The 16,649-nt window shown below is 47.1% G+C and overlaps 1 protein-coding gene across 2 annotated transcripts in view; it reads left to right on the top strand.

Annotated features, from left to right (window-relative positions):
- Positions 1 to 16,649, top strand: part of AGGF1 (angiogenic factor with G-patch and FHA domains 1) — a 48,303-nt gene that overhangs the window by 14,722 nt on the left and 16,932 nt on the right. Inside the window, exon 6 of one of the 2 annotated variants that reach the window (XM_069750034.1) lies at positions 6,571 to 6,817. The exons of the other annotated variant lie outside the window; for it this stretch is intronic. Within the exon in view, the coding sequence (XP_069606135.1) occupies positions 6,571 to 6,817 (247 nt within the window). The remainder of the gene's footprint in view (positions 1 to 6,570; positions 6,818 to 16,649) is intronic. 2 annotated transcript variants of the gene reach the window in all.

The raw sequence follows: 16,649 nt of genomic DNA, 5'->3' as shown, positions 1-16,649 counted from the left end.
GCCACACCCTGCCCGCTACATCTGCCACATTCTGCTCTGCTACATCTGCCACACTCTGCTCTGCTACGTCTGCCACTCTGCTCTGCTACGTCTGCCACACTCTGCTCTGCTGCGTCTGCCACACTCTGCTCTGCTACGTCTGCCACACCCTGCCCGCTACATCTGCCACATTCTGCTCTGCTACATCTGCCACACTCTGCTCTGCTACGTCTGCCACTCTGCTCTGCTACGTCTGCCACACTCTGCTCTGCTGCGTCTGCCACACTCTGCTCTGCTACGTCTGCCACACTCTGCTCTGCTACATCTGCCACACCCTGCCTGCTGAATCTGCCACACTCTGCTCCCGCTCGGCCCCGCTGCCTCTGACCCGCTCGGCCCCGCTGCCTCTGACCCGCTCGGCCCCGCTGCCTCTGACCCGCTCGGCCCCGCTGCCTCTGACCCGCTCGGCCCCGCTGCCTCTGACCCGCTCGGCCCCGCTGCCTCTGACCCGCTCGGCCCCGCTGCCTCTGACCCGCTCGGCCCCGCTGCCTCTGACCCGCTCGGCCCCGCTGCCTCTGACCCGCTCGGCCCCGCTGCCTCTGACCCGCTCGGCCCCGCTGCCTCTGACCCGCTCGGCCCCGCTGCCTCTGACCCGCTCGGCCCCGCTGCCTCTGACCCGCTCGGCCCCGCTGCCTCTGACCCGCTCGGCCCCGCTGCCTCTGACCCGCTCGGCCCCGCTGCCTCTGACCCGCTCGGCCCCGCTGCCTCTGACCCGCTCGGCCCCGCTGCCTCTGACCCGCTCGGCCCCGCTGCCTCTGACCCGCTCGGCGCCGAGTGCTGGGGGGCCTGAGCAGGCGGGGACACCGGCGCGCTGTGGGGGTCAGGTGCTGGTATCGCCGCCAGCTCAGGCCCCCAACACTTACTATATTCACCTGTCCTGCATTCCAGCGCTGCGCACCGCCATCTTCCCGGTCCTCTGGCTGTGACTGTTCAGTCAGAGGGCGGCGCCGGCGCGCATTAAGCACGTCATCGCGCCCTCTGAACTGAAGGTCACAGGCCGAGGACCAAGAAGATGGCGGCGCGCAGCGGTGGAACGGGACAGGTGAATATAGCTGATACTCACCCTCCTGGCGGTCCCTGCTTCTCTGTTGGAGATCGCGGTGTGCGTTCAGTGTTAACGCATACCGCGATCTCCCGGGAGCGTCACTCTGTGAGGCCCAGACTGCGCCGGCGCTTGCGCAGTCTATAAAGGCTTCGGACAGAGTGACGCTCCCAGCGTTATATTATAGATGTTAGACACCTGTAAAATGTTCTTCAGCTGATGTATGGTTCACGAATGCACCTAAACACAGTCTATGGAGGTGAGCAAAATGTGTGTCAGGCTCCTGGTCTAGTGGCCATGTCTGCACTTTCCCGGCACCAGGTCAGAGCAATACAAATTTCCTACTATCTGCTGGCACCTTCTCTGGTTAGTAGGCATCCACAATGGCATTATGTTTAGGTCATACTAGATAAAATAAATTTGCAGGACCCAGGTCTACCGGCCAAGTCAGTAATTCATAGCCGCTGGACATGAGCCCTGCGAACTGCCTCCTACCTGCCGGCATCCCCAGCTGCTCTTGGCACGATATCATATGGTAATATGAAGACTTTATTCTCTAAATGAGAGGTCATTGCCCTAAGATGAGCACTACGGACTGACCATCATGCTATTTAGCTATAAGGGGATGATGAAATGATTGTATATAAAGGCAGCCAGTATAGCCGAGGATGTTATTATTATTATTTATTATTATAGCACCATTTATTCCATGGCTCTTTACATGTGTGGAGGGGTATACATAATAAAAAAACAAGTACAGTAATCTTAAACAATACAAGTCACAACTGGTACAGGAGGAGTGAGGACCCTGCCTGCGAGGGCTCACAATCTACAGGGGATGGGTAAGGATACAGTAGGTGAGGGTAGACCTGGTCATGCAGTGGTTTGGTGGATACTGCAGGTTGTAGGCTTGTCGGAAGAGGTTGGTCTTCAGGTTCCTTTTGAAGGTTTCCATAGGCGAGAGTCTGATATGTTGTGGTAGAGAATTCGAGAGGAGGGATGCAAGGGAGAAATCTTGTATGCTATTGTGGAAGGAGGAGATAAGAGGGGAGTAGAGAAGGAGATCTTGTGAGGATAGGTAAGTTGCATGCAGGTAAGTACCGGGAGACTAGATCACAGATGCAAGTTGTGGATGGCTTTGTATGTTATGGATAGAGTTTTGAACTGGCGTCTCTGGGTAATGGGGAGCCAGTGCAGGGATTGATAGAAGGGAGAGGCCGAGGAATAGCGGGGGGACAGGTGGATTAGTCGGGCAGCAGAGTTTAGAATAGGTTGGAGTGGTGTGAGAGTGTTAGAGGGGAGGCCACAGAGCAGGAGGTTGCAGTAGTCGAGGTGGGAGATGATGAAGGCATGGACTAGTGTTTTTGCTGATTGTTGTTTGAGGAATGTGCAGATCCGGGAAATATTTTTGAATTGAAGTCAGCAGGAAGTGGAGAGGGATTGGATGTGGTTTGAAGGAGAGATCAGGATCAAGGATTACCTCTAGGTTGCGAGCTTGTGAGACTGACTGGGGAGAGTGAGCAGCCATTAACTTTAATGGATAGGTCTGTTGGGGGAGTCGAGTGAGATGGGGGAAAGATGATGAATTCTGTTTTGTCCATATCAAGTTTTAGAAATCTAGAGGAGAAGAAGGATGAAATAGGGGACAGACATTGTGGGATTCTGGTTAGTAGGGAGGTGATATTTGGTCCAGAGATGTAGATCTGTATGTCATCAGCATAGAGGGGATACTGAAAGCCGTGAGATTCTATGAGCTGTCCCCGGCCGAAGGTGTAAATGGAGAAGAGCAGGGGCCCAAGGACTGAACCTTGTGGGACTCCGACAGATAGGGGGCGAGGTGAGGAGGTGGTGTGTGAGTGGGAGACGCTGAATGTCCAGTCTGTTAGGTATGACAAGATCCAGGATAGGGCCAAGTCTGTGATGCCAAGAGATGAGTGGGTCTGTAGTAATAGCGAATGGTCCACTGTGTCAAAGGAAGAGGACAGACCGGTCCAGGAGAAGGAGGACAGAGTTGTGTCGCTTGGCTTTGGCAGTTAATACAGTGCCTTGTGAAAGTATTCGGCTCCCTGGAACTTTTCAACCTTTTCCCACATATCATGCTTCAAACATAAAGATACCAAATGTAAATTTTAGGTGAAGAATCAACAAGTGGAACACAATTGTCAGTTGAATGAAATTTATTGGTTATTTTAAATTTTTGAATTGGAAATTCAAAAACTGAAAAGTGGGGCGTGCAATATTATTCGGCCCCTTTAACTTAATACTTTGTTGTGCCACCTTTTGCTGCGATTATAGCTTCAAGTCGCTTGGGGTATGTCTCTATCAGTTTTGTAGATCGAGAGACTGAAATTGTTGCCCATTCTTCCTTGGCAAACAGCTCGAGCTCAGTGAGGTTTGATGGAGATCATTTGTGAACAGCAGTTTTCAGCTCTTTCCACAGATTCTCCATTGGATTGAGGTCTGGACTTTGACTTGGCCATTCTAACACTGGGATACGTTTATGTGTGACCCATTCCATTGTAGATTTGCGTTATGTTTTGGATCATTGTCTTGTTGGAAGACAAATCTCCGTCCCAGTCATAGGTCTTTTGCAGACTCCAACAGGTTTTCTTCAAGAATCGTCCTGTATTTGGCTCCATCCACCTTCCCATCAATTTTAACCATCTTCCCTGTCCCTGCTGAAGAAAAGCAGGCTCAAACCATGATGCTGCCACCACCATGTTTGACAGTGGAGATGGTGTGTTCAGGGTGATCAGCTGTGTTGCCTTTACGCCAAACATATCGTTTGGCATTGTTGCCAAAAAGTTCGATTTTGGTTTCATCTGACCAGAGCACCTTCTTCCACATGTTTGGTGTGTCTCCCAAGTGGCTTGTTGCAAACATTAAACGACACTTTTTACTTATATCTTTGAGAAATGGCTTTCGTCTTGCCACTCTTCCATAAAGGCCAGATTTGTGCAGTGTATGACTGATTGTTGTCCTATGGACAGACTGTCCCACCTCAGCTGTAGATCTGTGCAGTTCATCCAGAGTGATCATGGCCTCTTGGCTGCATCTCTGATCAGTCTTCTCCTTGTTTGAGATGAAAGTTTAGAGGGACGGCCGGGTCTTGGTAGATTTGCAGTGGTATGATGCTTTTTCCATTTCAATATGATCACTTGCACAGTGCTCCTTGGGATGTTTAAAGTTTTGGAAATCATTTGGTATCCAAATCCGGCTTTAAACTTCTTCACAACAGTATCATGGACCTGCCTGTTGTGTTCCTTGGTCTTCATGATGCTCTCTGTGCTTCAAACAGAACCCTGAGACGATCACAGAGCAGGTGCATTTATGCGGAGACTTGATTACACACAGGTGGATTATATTTATCATCATTAGGCACTTAGGACAACATTGGATCATTCAGAGAGCCACAATAAACTTCTGGAGTGAGTTTGCTGCACTGAAAGTAAAGGCCAAATAATATTGCACGCCCCACTTTTCAGTTTTTGAATTTCCAAAAAAATTTTAAATAATCAATAAATTTTGTTCAACTTCACAATTGTGTTCCACTTGTTGATTCTTCACCAAAAATTTACATTTGGTATCTTTGTTTGAAACATGATATGTGGGAAAAGGTTGAAAAGTTCCAGGAAGCCGAATACTTTCGCTAGGCACTGTAGGTCATTGGTGACTTTAGTTAGGGCAGTTTCAGTGGAGTGATGCAGTCGGAAGCCAGATTGTAAGCGGTCAAAGAGGGAGCAGGAAGAGAGGTGGACAGTTCAAGATGGACATGTTGTTCCAGGAGTTTTGAGGCATATGGGAGAAGTGATATGTAGTGATAGCTAGATACAGAGGATGGGTCAAGATAGGGCTTTTTGAGGATTGGTGTGATTGAGATATGTTTGCAGCATGAGGTGAAAACACCAGTTGTTAGTGATAGGTTGAAGAGATGGGTTAGGGTTGGGATGAAGACTGTGGTGAGGTTTGGCATGAAGTGGGATGGAATCGAGTCAAGTGCTCAGGTGGTGAGATATGATCTTGAGAGTAGAGTGGAAAGTTGATCTTCTGTAATGGTGGAGAAGTTGGTTTTGGAGGAGAAGGGCTTAGCAGTTAGGAGGAAGGGCTCTGGGGGTTCTAGATCAAATCTTTCTCTGATGTTATCAATCTTCTGCTTGAAGAATGAGGAAAAGTCTTTAGCGGAGATGAGTGGAGAGGGAGGCAGTGCTGGGGGATGGAGGAGAGAATTGAAAGTGTTGAGAAGCTGTTTAGGATTGTGAGACAGGGAGGATATGAGAGATGAGAAGTAGGTTTGTTTTGCTGCAGTGATTGTGGCCTTGAAAGTAGTCAGGTTCTGTTTGAATCCAATGAAGTGCTCCTTGGAGTGGGATCTTTTCCATCTCTGCTGAGTAACCCTAGAAGCCCTCCTCAGTTCTTTGGTCAGACTGGTGTGCCAGGGTTTTCTGTTGATTCTACGAGCTTTGGTATGTGTGAGAGCGCCAACTGATTCCAGAGTTGCAGCTATTGTGTTATATAAAGCGGCAGCAGTGTCCGCATGTGATCCGTCCACTTCTGGATCTAAGTGATAGCATCTCAGAACTGTAATTGCATGCTCCTTAATTCCAGAGCATACATTTTTCTTCCTTTTGAATAAGGTTGCATAAACTCCATTTACATGCATGGGATGTGAGTTGTTCTACAATTTTCCCCAGATTTTAACCTGCTAAAATCTGGATGAAATTCAACATTAGCAGACTTTATCAGCCCATTACCTTAAGGTGAAACAGACTATAATTTTTAATTTGCGGTTTGTGACAATGAAGACGATGTGCCTTCTATTCAGCATCTGACATCTGCCAAATCCTCTGACAAGTGGGAGATCTGCAGTCACTGCTCAGGTGTAGTGTTTGTAATGTACAAGAAACCTGCTATAATGAATGCCATTGTTTTGTCATTTGTGTGGATTTATTATAATAGGCCCCAAAGTCTGTCCAGAGCAGCTGGGAACGATAAATCATCCATTGGTCCACTACGTAACTCCACTAATGTATGGCCAGGGGAAATGACTACACTGTGTAATAAGCTGATCAAGTGGGGTCCCAAAAGAGTGCGCCATACTTAAGTCGGCCGGTCTCCCCCCTCAACAGATGATGGGAAAAGAATATGGAGATTGCATTCCAATGTCCAATCCTTTTATTCCCAGGTAAAATAAGCCACTCTAGAGGAATCTGCCAGTGGCGTCTTCCCCTCTCCCCGTACAAGACACATGCATGCTTAGCTGAACAGAGTGTGCATCTGTACGGGAGCTGTTGACTGAACGACTACATGGCCAACAGCTATTTTCTGTGTATGGCCGGCTTAAATGTTAGTGACTATTCTAAGTGGTTCTGTAAGAAGAAGATCAGTTTGCTTTTGGCCATTTATTGCTCTGGGAAAGCTCAACTTTCAGTAAATTAGGTTACGAAAACAAAGATTTATGTCTATGCTGAGTATTGTCCATTTTTCCCAAGGCGTCTTTGGAGATGAGAACATCTTCTTCCTGTAATACATCCCATGACAAAATAAGCCCATATGACAGGGACGAGCCTGCCGGGAGAAATAAGAGGCCTAAGCTGAACAGTGATTGTGTAGACAGCGCCTCCTCTTCAGGTGACAGTGAGCCCGAGGAAGGGGAGGTCACTGATTCTGAGAAGACCGCCAGCGAGGAGGACGAGTCCAGCGCAAGCAGCGTCTCCTCCCATAACTCTGACGTAGAAGGTGACCTGACTTGCATTTAGAACTGAAATCTGCATAAAGTCGTTGATCAGTAAGGGGCACATTTATCAACCGTATCCTAAGAAAATAGGTAAAAATATGTTTCATTAAAACCCAAAGTGCCCTGAATGTATCAAAATGGCACACTACATGATGTAAATTACATGGGCAAAAGTATTGGGGCACTACCTGTTACACCTACAGCAGCTTTATGACCTCCCTTTATACATCCACAGGCATTAATATGGAGTTGGCTCCATTGCAGCTACTCTGCGAAGGCTTCCAAGTGATTTTAGCATTTGTGGGAATATTTGCACATTCCCCAGCATTTGAGAGGTCAGGCACTGATGTTGGAAGAGAGGGCCGGGCTCAAATTTCTGTTCTAGTTCATCCCAAAGCTGTTGGATGGGGTTGAAATCAGGGCTCTGTGCAGCTCGTCAAGTTTTTCCTTTATTAACCCCTTCAAGACAATCGCCGTACATGCAAAACGCTGCGGGTGGTGCGTTCACGCAAACCGCCGCACATGTACGGCAAGGCGATCGCGCAGGCTTGCTCTGAGCGCCGGTGCGATCAAACGCGAGTGTCAGCGCTATATGAGAGCTGCCGCCCTGTAGCTACGCCCAGTATCGGTGCTCAATAGTGACAGCGACATCGATCAGCCCCCGAACGCAAATGTGAACTTAGCCTAAGACCTTCCTTTGAACATTAGGTCCAGTCAGGAGGGATGTGTCCCAATACTTTTCATCTTACAGGCCCCTATTCATCAGGCCGTTTATGCCAGTTCTCTAGTGCGAAACTGCTTGAAATTATGCTAAATATTTTCAACTTTTAGTGTTTTATGCCAGTCTGAACAAGGGCGTCATTTTTCAGAAGAGCAGGCGGAGCTCTGTAGGAAGGGGCAGAGCAAATTTCATTATAACTTCAATAATGTCGGAAAGAAATAAAATCCAGCCCCAGACCAACATCTCTTGTGGTGGCGCACAGCAGCTGAAAGACAAATTCATTACCTACTACTCCAGCGCACGGGTTCACCAGGAGCAGAGTAGGCAACGCCTGTCGTGGTGAATCTCGGCCATAGTGTATTTACCCTCACAACATATCAGAAATGTGTTACATTATTCGTATACCTGTATTAAATCATAATAATATTTGGCTCCTCCATTTCTAGTTTAGTTTTGTGCCTTTCAATGTATGCAACTTTGCCAAACAAGGTTTAAAAAAAAATGTAGTGAATTGTATGTTCAACGCCAGTTTTCTCACATTTAGCCCCCATTTCATTTGATACATGTGCCCCTTTCTAACTGGTTAGACTTTTTTATGATGTCACATTTTGCACTGTAGATGTAAGAAGCAAAGGGTCACATATCATGTATGTAATAATTATTCACCGACAAGTTAATGTTGTATTGGACATTGGGGTTCGGATTGCTGGTTGACATTGTTTAGTTCCCTGTGGGGGATAACAACTAGAAATGTCTGACAGCTGCTTATTTGCCTCTTCGTATTGGGGCAAAGTCAGACGGCCGTATAAATCAGACTGAGATTGGACCATATGCTTGGACTGGCCGCGGCTCTCCCGACCACAGTGTGACAGCTCCTTCATATATTTCTATGCAGCTGTCATGCTTCGGTCAGGAGAGCCGCGGCCAGTCCGAGCATTGCGGTCCGATCACAGTCTGAGTTGTATGGCTGTCTGACTGTGTTAGGAGTCGAGTTCCCGCCGCTGCATAGGGTGAATCTCGAACCATGTCTGCTGCGGTCTCTCATTCTGCATCAGCCGCAGTGGAGCCTGCTCAGCGGAGACGTCGGTCCCAGCGTCTCACTCAGTCTGATTCTGTGCAAAGGATTACTGCTGCCTTTCCAGGCTCTGCCATTGTAGCCTGTACTGATCAGCGGCAAGCAGACGTCTCTGGGACTAAGTCCTGCTTTTCCCCTTCTGAGCATGCCCAAAGGAAGACCTCTCAGTGGAGGTCTGGGGTCACATGCTCAGGTACTGCAGTAGCTCCTATTGGTCCTCTAGGAAGGTCCTGAAGTTGCTCAGTTAATAATAATAATAATAATAATCTTTATTTTTAAATAACTGAGAACTGTAGCAGTTCTCATTGGTCCTCTAGGAAGGTCATGAAGTTGCTGCAGCTATTAAAGATTTGCATGGTCGCACGGCCATGCGCTAGTATACACTTATTTATGTGTGTGTGTTGTGAGTGAAAGTCGCTCTTTGATCATCCCCTCCCTTGTGTTTGAATGCTCGCGTAAGGAGGATGATTGTAATCTAGCGCCCGACTTGTTACCAACACTGGTACACAAACAGCGTTTATTACTGTGACCGCCAGTGCGGTGCCGTGCGCTATCACGGCGCTTTCCAAACCCAAGTCTGGGTGGTTAGTGGCGTCCGCCAGCGCGGCACCTCATGCACTCTCGTGCTACTTAAAGGGAACCTGTCACCCCGTTTTTTCAAGATGATATAAAAATAGCGCTAAATAGGGGCAGAGCTGTGCTTTAAATTAGTGTATTTTTGGAGCCTTTTTTCCTTCACCTGCGCACTGGATTTGCCTGCTGGGCATGCGCACACCACTACGCCACCAATGGAGATCTGGGGGAGAAACAGCGCTGTCACCACGCCCATATGACCAGACCAGCGTGAGTGACAGCCCAAAACGGCAGCATAGGTGGGGAATAAAGGCTCCAAAAATACACTAATTTAAAGCACAGCTCTGCCCCTATTTAACGCTATTTTTATATCATCTTGAAAAAACGGGGGTGACAGGTTCCCTTTAATTATTATCTCTGTTGCGTGCGGTACTGCGGCCCTGTGACGCAACAGGGTTCGCTTCTTTCACACAGGGTGAAGCTAACCCGTGTGTGTATCCTCATTGTACCGCCATATAGTCCGTCATTGCTTAGCAGCAGGTTCCATCTCTGCACGGTGGACCCCGGGCTGCGAACGCACCTTATTGCTTTTCTCTAATTATTTGGTGTGTTCCGCTAGCCCTAACAGACTGTGCTGTAAAGGTAAATTTGCACTTGGAGGATTTGCTCAAATTTTACTTGCAGGTTGAGCAGATAACAAGTCTGCAACTGCTTACAGTACGAGGCAAGTAGATGAGATTTCACAAATCTTGCTCAAATCCTGCAGACTATTTCTCTGTAGAAATGAAATCATTTTTCAGAATTACAAATAATCAGGATGTTCCTGATGAAGAACTGCTGTGGATGTTCACAAAAGATTTCATCACATTAAAGGGAATCTGTCAGCATGTTTTTGCCACCTTATCAGAGAGCAGCATAATGTAGGCAAAAAGAAGCTGAATCCAAGGATGCATCAGTCAATTACTGGGTGTAGCCGTTCTGACATTGGAGCCTTTAGATTTAGCAATTAAGCAGAGCTGAGAAAGCTAACCCCGCCCATACCGCAGCTAACCCCGCCCACACCGCAGCTAACCCCGCCCACACCACAGCTAACCCCGCCCACACCACAGCTAGTCCCGCCCACACCACAGCTAACCCTGCCCACACAAGACTCTTTATGTACAAAGTCCATAGACAGTGAGCAGCCTATCGCAGGAGGGGGCGTGTGAAACCAGGGCTCACACCAACTAGACACAGCAATGATAAACTACTGGTGCTAAAATAATCATTGTAAGCAAATGGGAGCTTGATAAGAGAGGCATCACAGAAATCTGTGTTTTAACCCCTACAGCATGCTGTCTTCACATAATATAGCAAAAACCTGCTGTCAGATTCCCTTTAATTTAGTAGCAGTGAAATCAGAGCAGTCCTGAGTCTAGTTGGTTTACTCTCAGATCTGTAATGGGAAATGACTCCATTCTGAATACCCCTAGGCCTCGTGTACTGTTATTACAAATCCATGCTGTGTGAATCCTTAATAAAGCACTCCTATAATGTTATAGAAACATACAGTAACACTGCGTGCCTCACATTTCATGCAAAGACGTCTTCACATGGAATATGTGAAGAGCCATGCTTCAACTCTTTCCATGTTACACCATATCACTGCTGGACCTTGTATGTTGCAAAAAAGGGTGGTCTTCAATGGGTTTGCAGTTTGGGCAGAAAAGTTTCCTAATATATATATTAGTTCTCTACATACCCTGTCTTCAGTGCTGACATCATGTGCCACCAATAACTGAGTTCAGCTGCTCTGTCCACATTGACAGCCTGATCCGTTCAGCTCATGGAGTGGCCACAACACTTTTGACGTGACATTGGTGCTGAAAACAATAACGGGCTTCAGGAGCAGCAAAGGGGGTCATTCATAGGGTTTGTTGTTATGTTTGCTAATGACAGGTGTTATGAAGGCAATCCAGAAACACAGTGTGCTTAGCGATCAGAGCGCACACAGTGATCTGACAAATACCCAAAAATACAAGAACGAGCTCTGAGACGTGGAAACTCTGTAGACTGCACACCTGATCCTATCCTAAACACAACTAAAAGCGGCTGTGGATTGCGCCTAACAACTACCTAGGCAACTCGGCACAGCCTAAGAAACTAGCTAGCCTGAAGATAGAAAAATAGGCCTGACTTGCCCCAGAGAAATTCCCCAAAGGAAAAGGCAGCCCCCCACATATAATGACTGTGAGTAAGATGAAAAGACAAAACGTAGGGATGAAATAGATTCAGCAAAGTGGGGCCCGATATTCTAGGACAGAGCGAGGACAGTAAAGCGAACTTTGCAGTCTACAAAAAACCCTAAAGCAAAACCACGCAAAGGGGGCAAAAAAAACCCACCGTGCCGAACTAACGGCACGGCGGTACACCCTTTGCGTCTCAGAGCTTCCAGCAAAACAAAAGACAAGCTGGACAGAAAAAAAGCAACAAAAAAGCAAAAAGCACTTAGCTATACAGAGCAGCAGGTCACAGGAACAATCAGGAGAAGCTCAGATCCAACACTGAAACATTGACAAGGAGCAAGGATAGCAGCATCAGGCGGAGTTAAGTAATGAAGCAATTAACGAGCTCACCAGAACACCTGAGGGAGGAAGCTCAGAAGCTGCAGTACCACTTGTGACCACAGGAGTGAATTCAGCCACAGAATTCACAACAGTACCCCCCCCTTGAGGAGGGGTCACCGAACCCTCACCAGAGCCCCCAGGCCGACCAGGATGAGCCGCATGAAAGGCACGAACAAGATCGGAAGCATGAACATCAGAGGCAAAAACCCAGGAATTATCTTCCTGAGCATAACCCTTCCATTTAACCAGATACTGGAGTTTCCGTCTAGAAACACGAGAATCCAAAATCTTCTCCACAATATACTCCAATTCCCCCTCCACCAAAACCGGGGCAGGAGGCTCAACAGATGGAACCATAGGTGCCACGTATCTCCGCAACAACGACCTATGGAATACATTATGTATGGAAAAGGAGTCTGGGAGGGTCAAACGAAAAGACACAGGATTGAGAACCTCAGAAATCCTATACGGACCAATAAAACGAGGTTTAAATTTAGGAGAGGAAACCTTCATAGGAATATGACGAGAAGATAACCAAACCAGATCCCCAACACGAAGTCGGGGACCCACACGGCGTCTGCGATTAGCGAAAAGTTGAGCTTTCTCCTGGGACAAGATCAAATTGTCCACTACCTGAGTCCAGATCTGCTGCAACCTATCCACCACAGAATCCACACCAGGACAGTCCGAAGACTCAACCTGTCCTGAAGAGAAACGAGGATGGAACCCAGAATTGCAAAAAAATGGAGAAACCAAGGTAGCCGAGCTGGCCCGATTATTAAGGGCGAACTCAGCCAACGGCAAAAAGGACACCCAATCATCCTGGTCTGCAGAAACAAAACATCTCAGATATGTTTCCAAGGTCTGATTGGTTCGTTCGGTCTGGCCATTAGTCTGAGGATGGAAAGCCGAGGAAAAGGATAGGTCAATGCCCATCCTACCACAAAAGGCTCGCCAAAACCTTGAAACAAACTGGGAACCTCTGTCAGAAACAATATTCTCAGGAATGCCATGCAACCGAACCACATGCTGAAAGAACAAAGGTACCAAATCAGAGGAGGAAGGCAATTTAGCCAAGGGCACCAGATGGACCATTTTAGAAAAGCGATCACAGACCACCCAAATGACTGACATCTTTTGAGAAACGGGAAGGTCAGAAATGAAATCCATCGAAATATGTGTCCAAGGCCTCTTTGGGACCGGCAAGGGCAAAAGCAACCCACTGGCACGAGAACAGCAGGGCTTAGCCCTAGCACAAATCCCACAGGACTGCACAAAAGTACGTACATCCCGTGACAGAGATGGCCACCAGAAGGATCTAGCCACTAACTCTCTGGTACCAAAGATTCCAGGATGACCAGCCAACACCAAACAATGAAGTTCAGAGATAAGTTTATTAGTCCACCTATCAGGGACGAACAGTTTCTCTGCTGGACAACGATCAGGTTTATTCGCCTGAAATTTTTGCAGCACCCGCCGCAAATCAGGGGAGATGGCAGACACAATTACTCCTTCCTTGAGGATACCCGCTGGCTCAGATAAACCCGGAGAGTCAGGCACAAAACTCCTAGACAGAGCATCCGCCTTCACATTTTTAGAGCCCGGAAGGTACGAAATCACAAAGTCGAAGCGGGCAAAAAATAACGACCAACGGGCCTGTCTAGGATTCAAGCGCTTGGCAGACTCAAGATAAGTAAGGTTCTTATGATCAGTCAATACCACCACGCGATGCTTAGCTCCTTCAAGCCAATGACGCCACTCCTCGAATGCCCACTTCATGGCCAGCAACTCTCGATTGCCCACATCATAATTACGCTCAGCGGGCGAAAACTTCCTGGAAAAGAAAGCACATGGTTTCATCACTGAGCAATCAGAACCTCTCTGTGACAAAACCGCCCCTGCTCCAATCTCAGAAGCATCAACCTCGACCTGGAACGGAAGAGAAACATCTGGCTGACACAACACAGGGGCAGAACAAAAACGACGCTTCAACTCCTGAAAAGCTTCCACAGCAGCAGAAGACCAATTAACCAAATCAGCACCCTTCTTGGTCAAATCGGTCAATGGTTTGGCAATGCTAGAAAAATTACAGATGAAGCGACGATAAAAATTAGCAAAGCCCAGGAACTTTTGCAGACTTTTCAGAGATGTCGGCTGAATCCAATCCTGGATGGCTTGGACCTTAACTGGATCCATCTCGATAGTAGAAGGGGTAAAGATGAACCCCAAAAATGAAACTTTCTGCACACCGAAGAGACACTTTGATCCCTTCACAAACAAAGAGTTAGCACGCAGGACCTGAAAAACCATTCTGACCTGCTTCACATGAGACTCCCAATCATCTGAGAAGATCAAAATGTCATCCAAGTAAACAATCAGGAATTTATCCAGATACTCACGGAAGATGTCATGCATAAAAGACTGAAACACAGATGGAGCATTGGCAAGTCCGAACGGCATCACTAGATACTCAAAATGACCCTCGGGCGTATTGAATGCAGTTTTCCATTCATCTCCTTGCCTGATTCTCACCAGATTATACGCACCACGAAGATCTATCTTAGTGAACCAACTAGCCCCCTTAATCCGAGCAAACAAGTCAGATAACAATGGCAAGGGATACTGAAATTTAACAGTGATCTTATTAAGAAGGCGGTAATCAATACACGGTCTCAGCGAACCATCCTTCTTGGCTACAAAGAAGAACCCTGCTCCCAGTGGTGATGACGATGGGCGAATATGTCCCTTCTCCAGGGATTCCTTCACATAACTGCGCATAGCGGCGTGTTCGGGCACGGATAAATTAAATAATCGACCTTTAGGGAATGTACTACCAGGAATCAAATTGATAGCACAATCACAATCCCTATGCGGAGGTAGAGCATCGGACTTGGGCTCTTCAAATACATCCTGATAATCAGACAAGAACTCTGGGACCTCAGAAGGGGTGGATGACGAAATCGACAAAAATGGAACATCACCATGTACCCCCTGACAACCCCAGCTGGATACCGACATGGAATTCCAATCCAATACTGGATTATGGGTTTGTAGCCATGGCAACCCCAACACGACCACATCATGCAGATTATGCAACACCAGAAAGCGAATAACTTCCTGATGTGCAGGAGCCATGCACATGGTCAGCTGGGCCCAGTATTGAGGTTTATTCTTGGCCAAAGGTGTAGCATCAATTCCTCTCAATGGAATAGGACACCGCAAAGGCTCCAAGAAAAACCCACAACGTTTAGCATAATCCAAATCCATCAGATTCAGGGCAGCGCCCGAATCCACAAACGCCATGACAGAAAACGACGACAAAGAGCATATCAAGGTAATGGACAGAAGGAATTTGGACTGTACAGTACCAATGACGGCAGACCTAGCGGACCGCTTAGTGCGCTTAGGACAATCAGAAATAGCATGAGTGGAATCACCACAGTAGAAACACAGACCATTCAGACGTCTGTATTCCTGCCGTTCAACTCTAGTCATAGTCCTATCGCACTGCATAGGCTCAGGTTTAACCTCAGGCAGTACCGCCAAATGGTGCACAGATTTACGCTCGCGCAAGCGTCGACCGATCTGAATGGCCAAAGACTCATTCAAACCAGCAGGCATAGGAAATCCCACCATGACATCCTTAAGAGCCTCAGAGAGACCCTTTCTGAACAAAGCTGCCAGCGCAGATTCATTCCACTGAGTGAGTACTGACCATTTCCTAAATTTCTGACAATATACTTCTATATCATCCTGACCCTGGCACAAAGCCAGCAAATTTTTCTCAGCCTGATCCACTGAATTAGGCTCATCGTACAGCAATCCGAGCGCCAGGAAAAACGCATCGATACTACTCAATGCAGGGTCTCCTGGCGCAAGAGAAAATGCCCAGTCTTGAGGGTCGCCGCGCAAAAAAGAAATAATAATCAAAACCTGTTGAATAGGATTACCAGAAGAATGAGGTTTCAAGGCCAGAAATAGCTTACAATTATTTTTGAAACTTAGAAACTTAGTTCTATCTCCAAAAAACAAATCAGGAATAGGAATTCTTGGTTCTAACATAGATTTCTGATCAATAGTATCTTGAATTTTTTGTACATTTATAACGAGATTATCCATTGAAGAGCACAGACCCTGAATATCCATGTCCACACCTGTGTCCAGAATCACCCAAATGTCTAGGGGAAAAAAAAAAAAATGAACACAGAGCAGAAAAAAAAAAAAAAGTGATGTCAGAACTTTTTCTTTCCCTCTATTGAGAATCATTAGTTAGGCTCCTTGTACTGTTATGTTTGCTAATGACAGGTGTTATGAAGGCAATCCAGAAACACAGTGTGCTTAGCGATCAGAGCGCACACAGTGATCTGACAAATACCCAAAAATACAAGAACGAGCTCTGAGACGTGGAAACTCTGTAGACTGCACACCTGATCCTATCCTAAACACAACTAAAAGCGGCTGTGGATTGCGCCTAACAACTACCTAGGCAACTCGGCACAGCCTAAGAAACTAGCTAGCCTGAAGATAGAAAAATAGGCCTGACTTGCCCCAGAGAAATTCCCCAAAGGAAAAGGCAGCCCCCCACATATAATGACTGTGAGTAAGATGAAAAGACAAAACGTAGGGATGAAATAGATTCAGCAAAGTGGGGCCCGATATTCTAGGACAGAGCGAGGACAGTAAAGCGAACTTTGCAGTCTACAAAAAACCCTAAAGCAAAACCACGCAAAGGGGGCAAAAAAAAACCACCGTGCCGAACTAACGGCACGGCGGTACACCCTTTGCGTCTCAGAGCTTCCAGCAAAACAAAAGACAAGCTGGACAGAAAAAAAGCAACAAAAAAGCAAAAAGCACTTAGC

Source organism: Ranitomeya imitator, chromosome 1 (genome assembly GCF_032444005.1).
Source record: "Ranitomeya imitator isolate aRanImi1 chromosome 1, aRanImi1.pri, whole genome shotgun sequence".
In the NCBI taxonomy this organism is placed as follows: Eukaryota; Metazoa; Chordata; class Amphibia; order Anura; family Dendrobatidae; genus Ranitomeya; species Ranitomeya imitator.
This window is presented reverse-complemented; position numbering and strand designations above follow the sequence as displayed.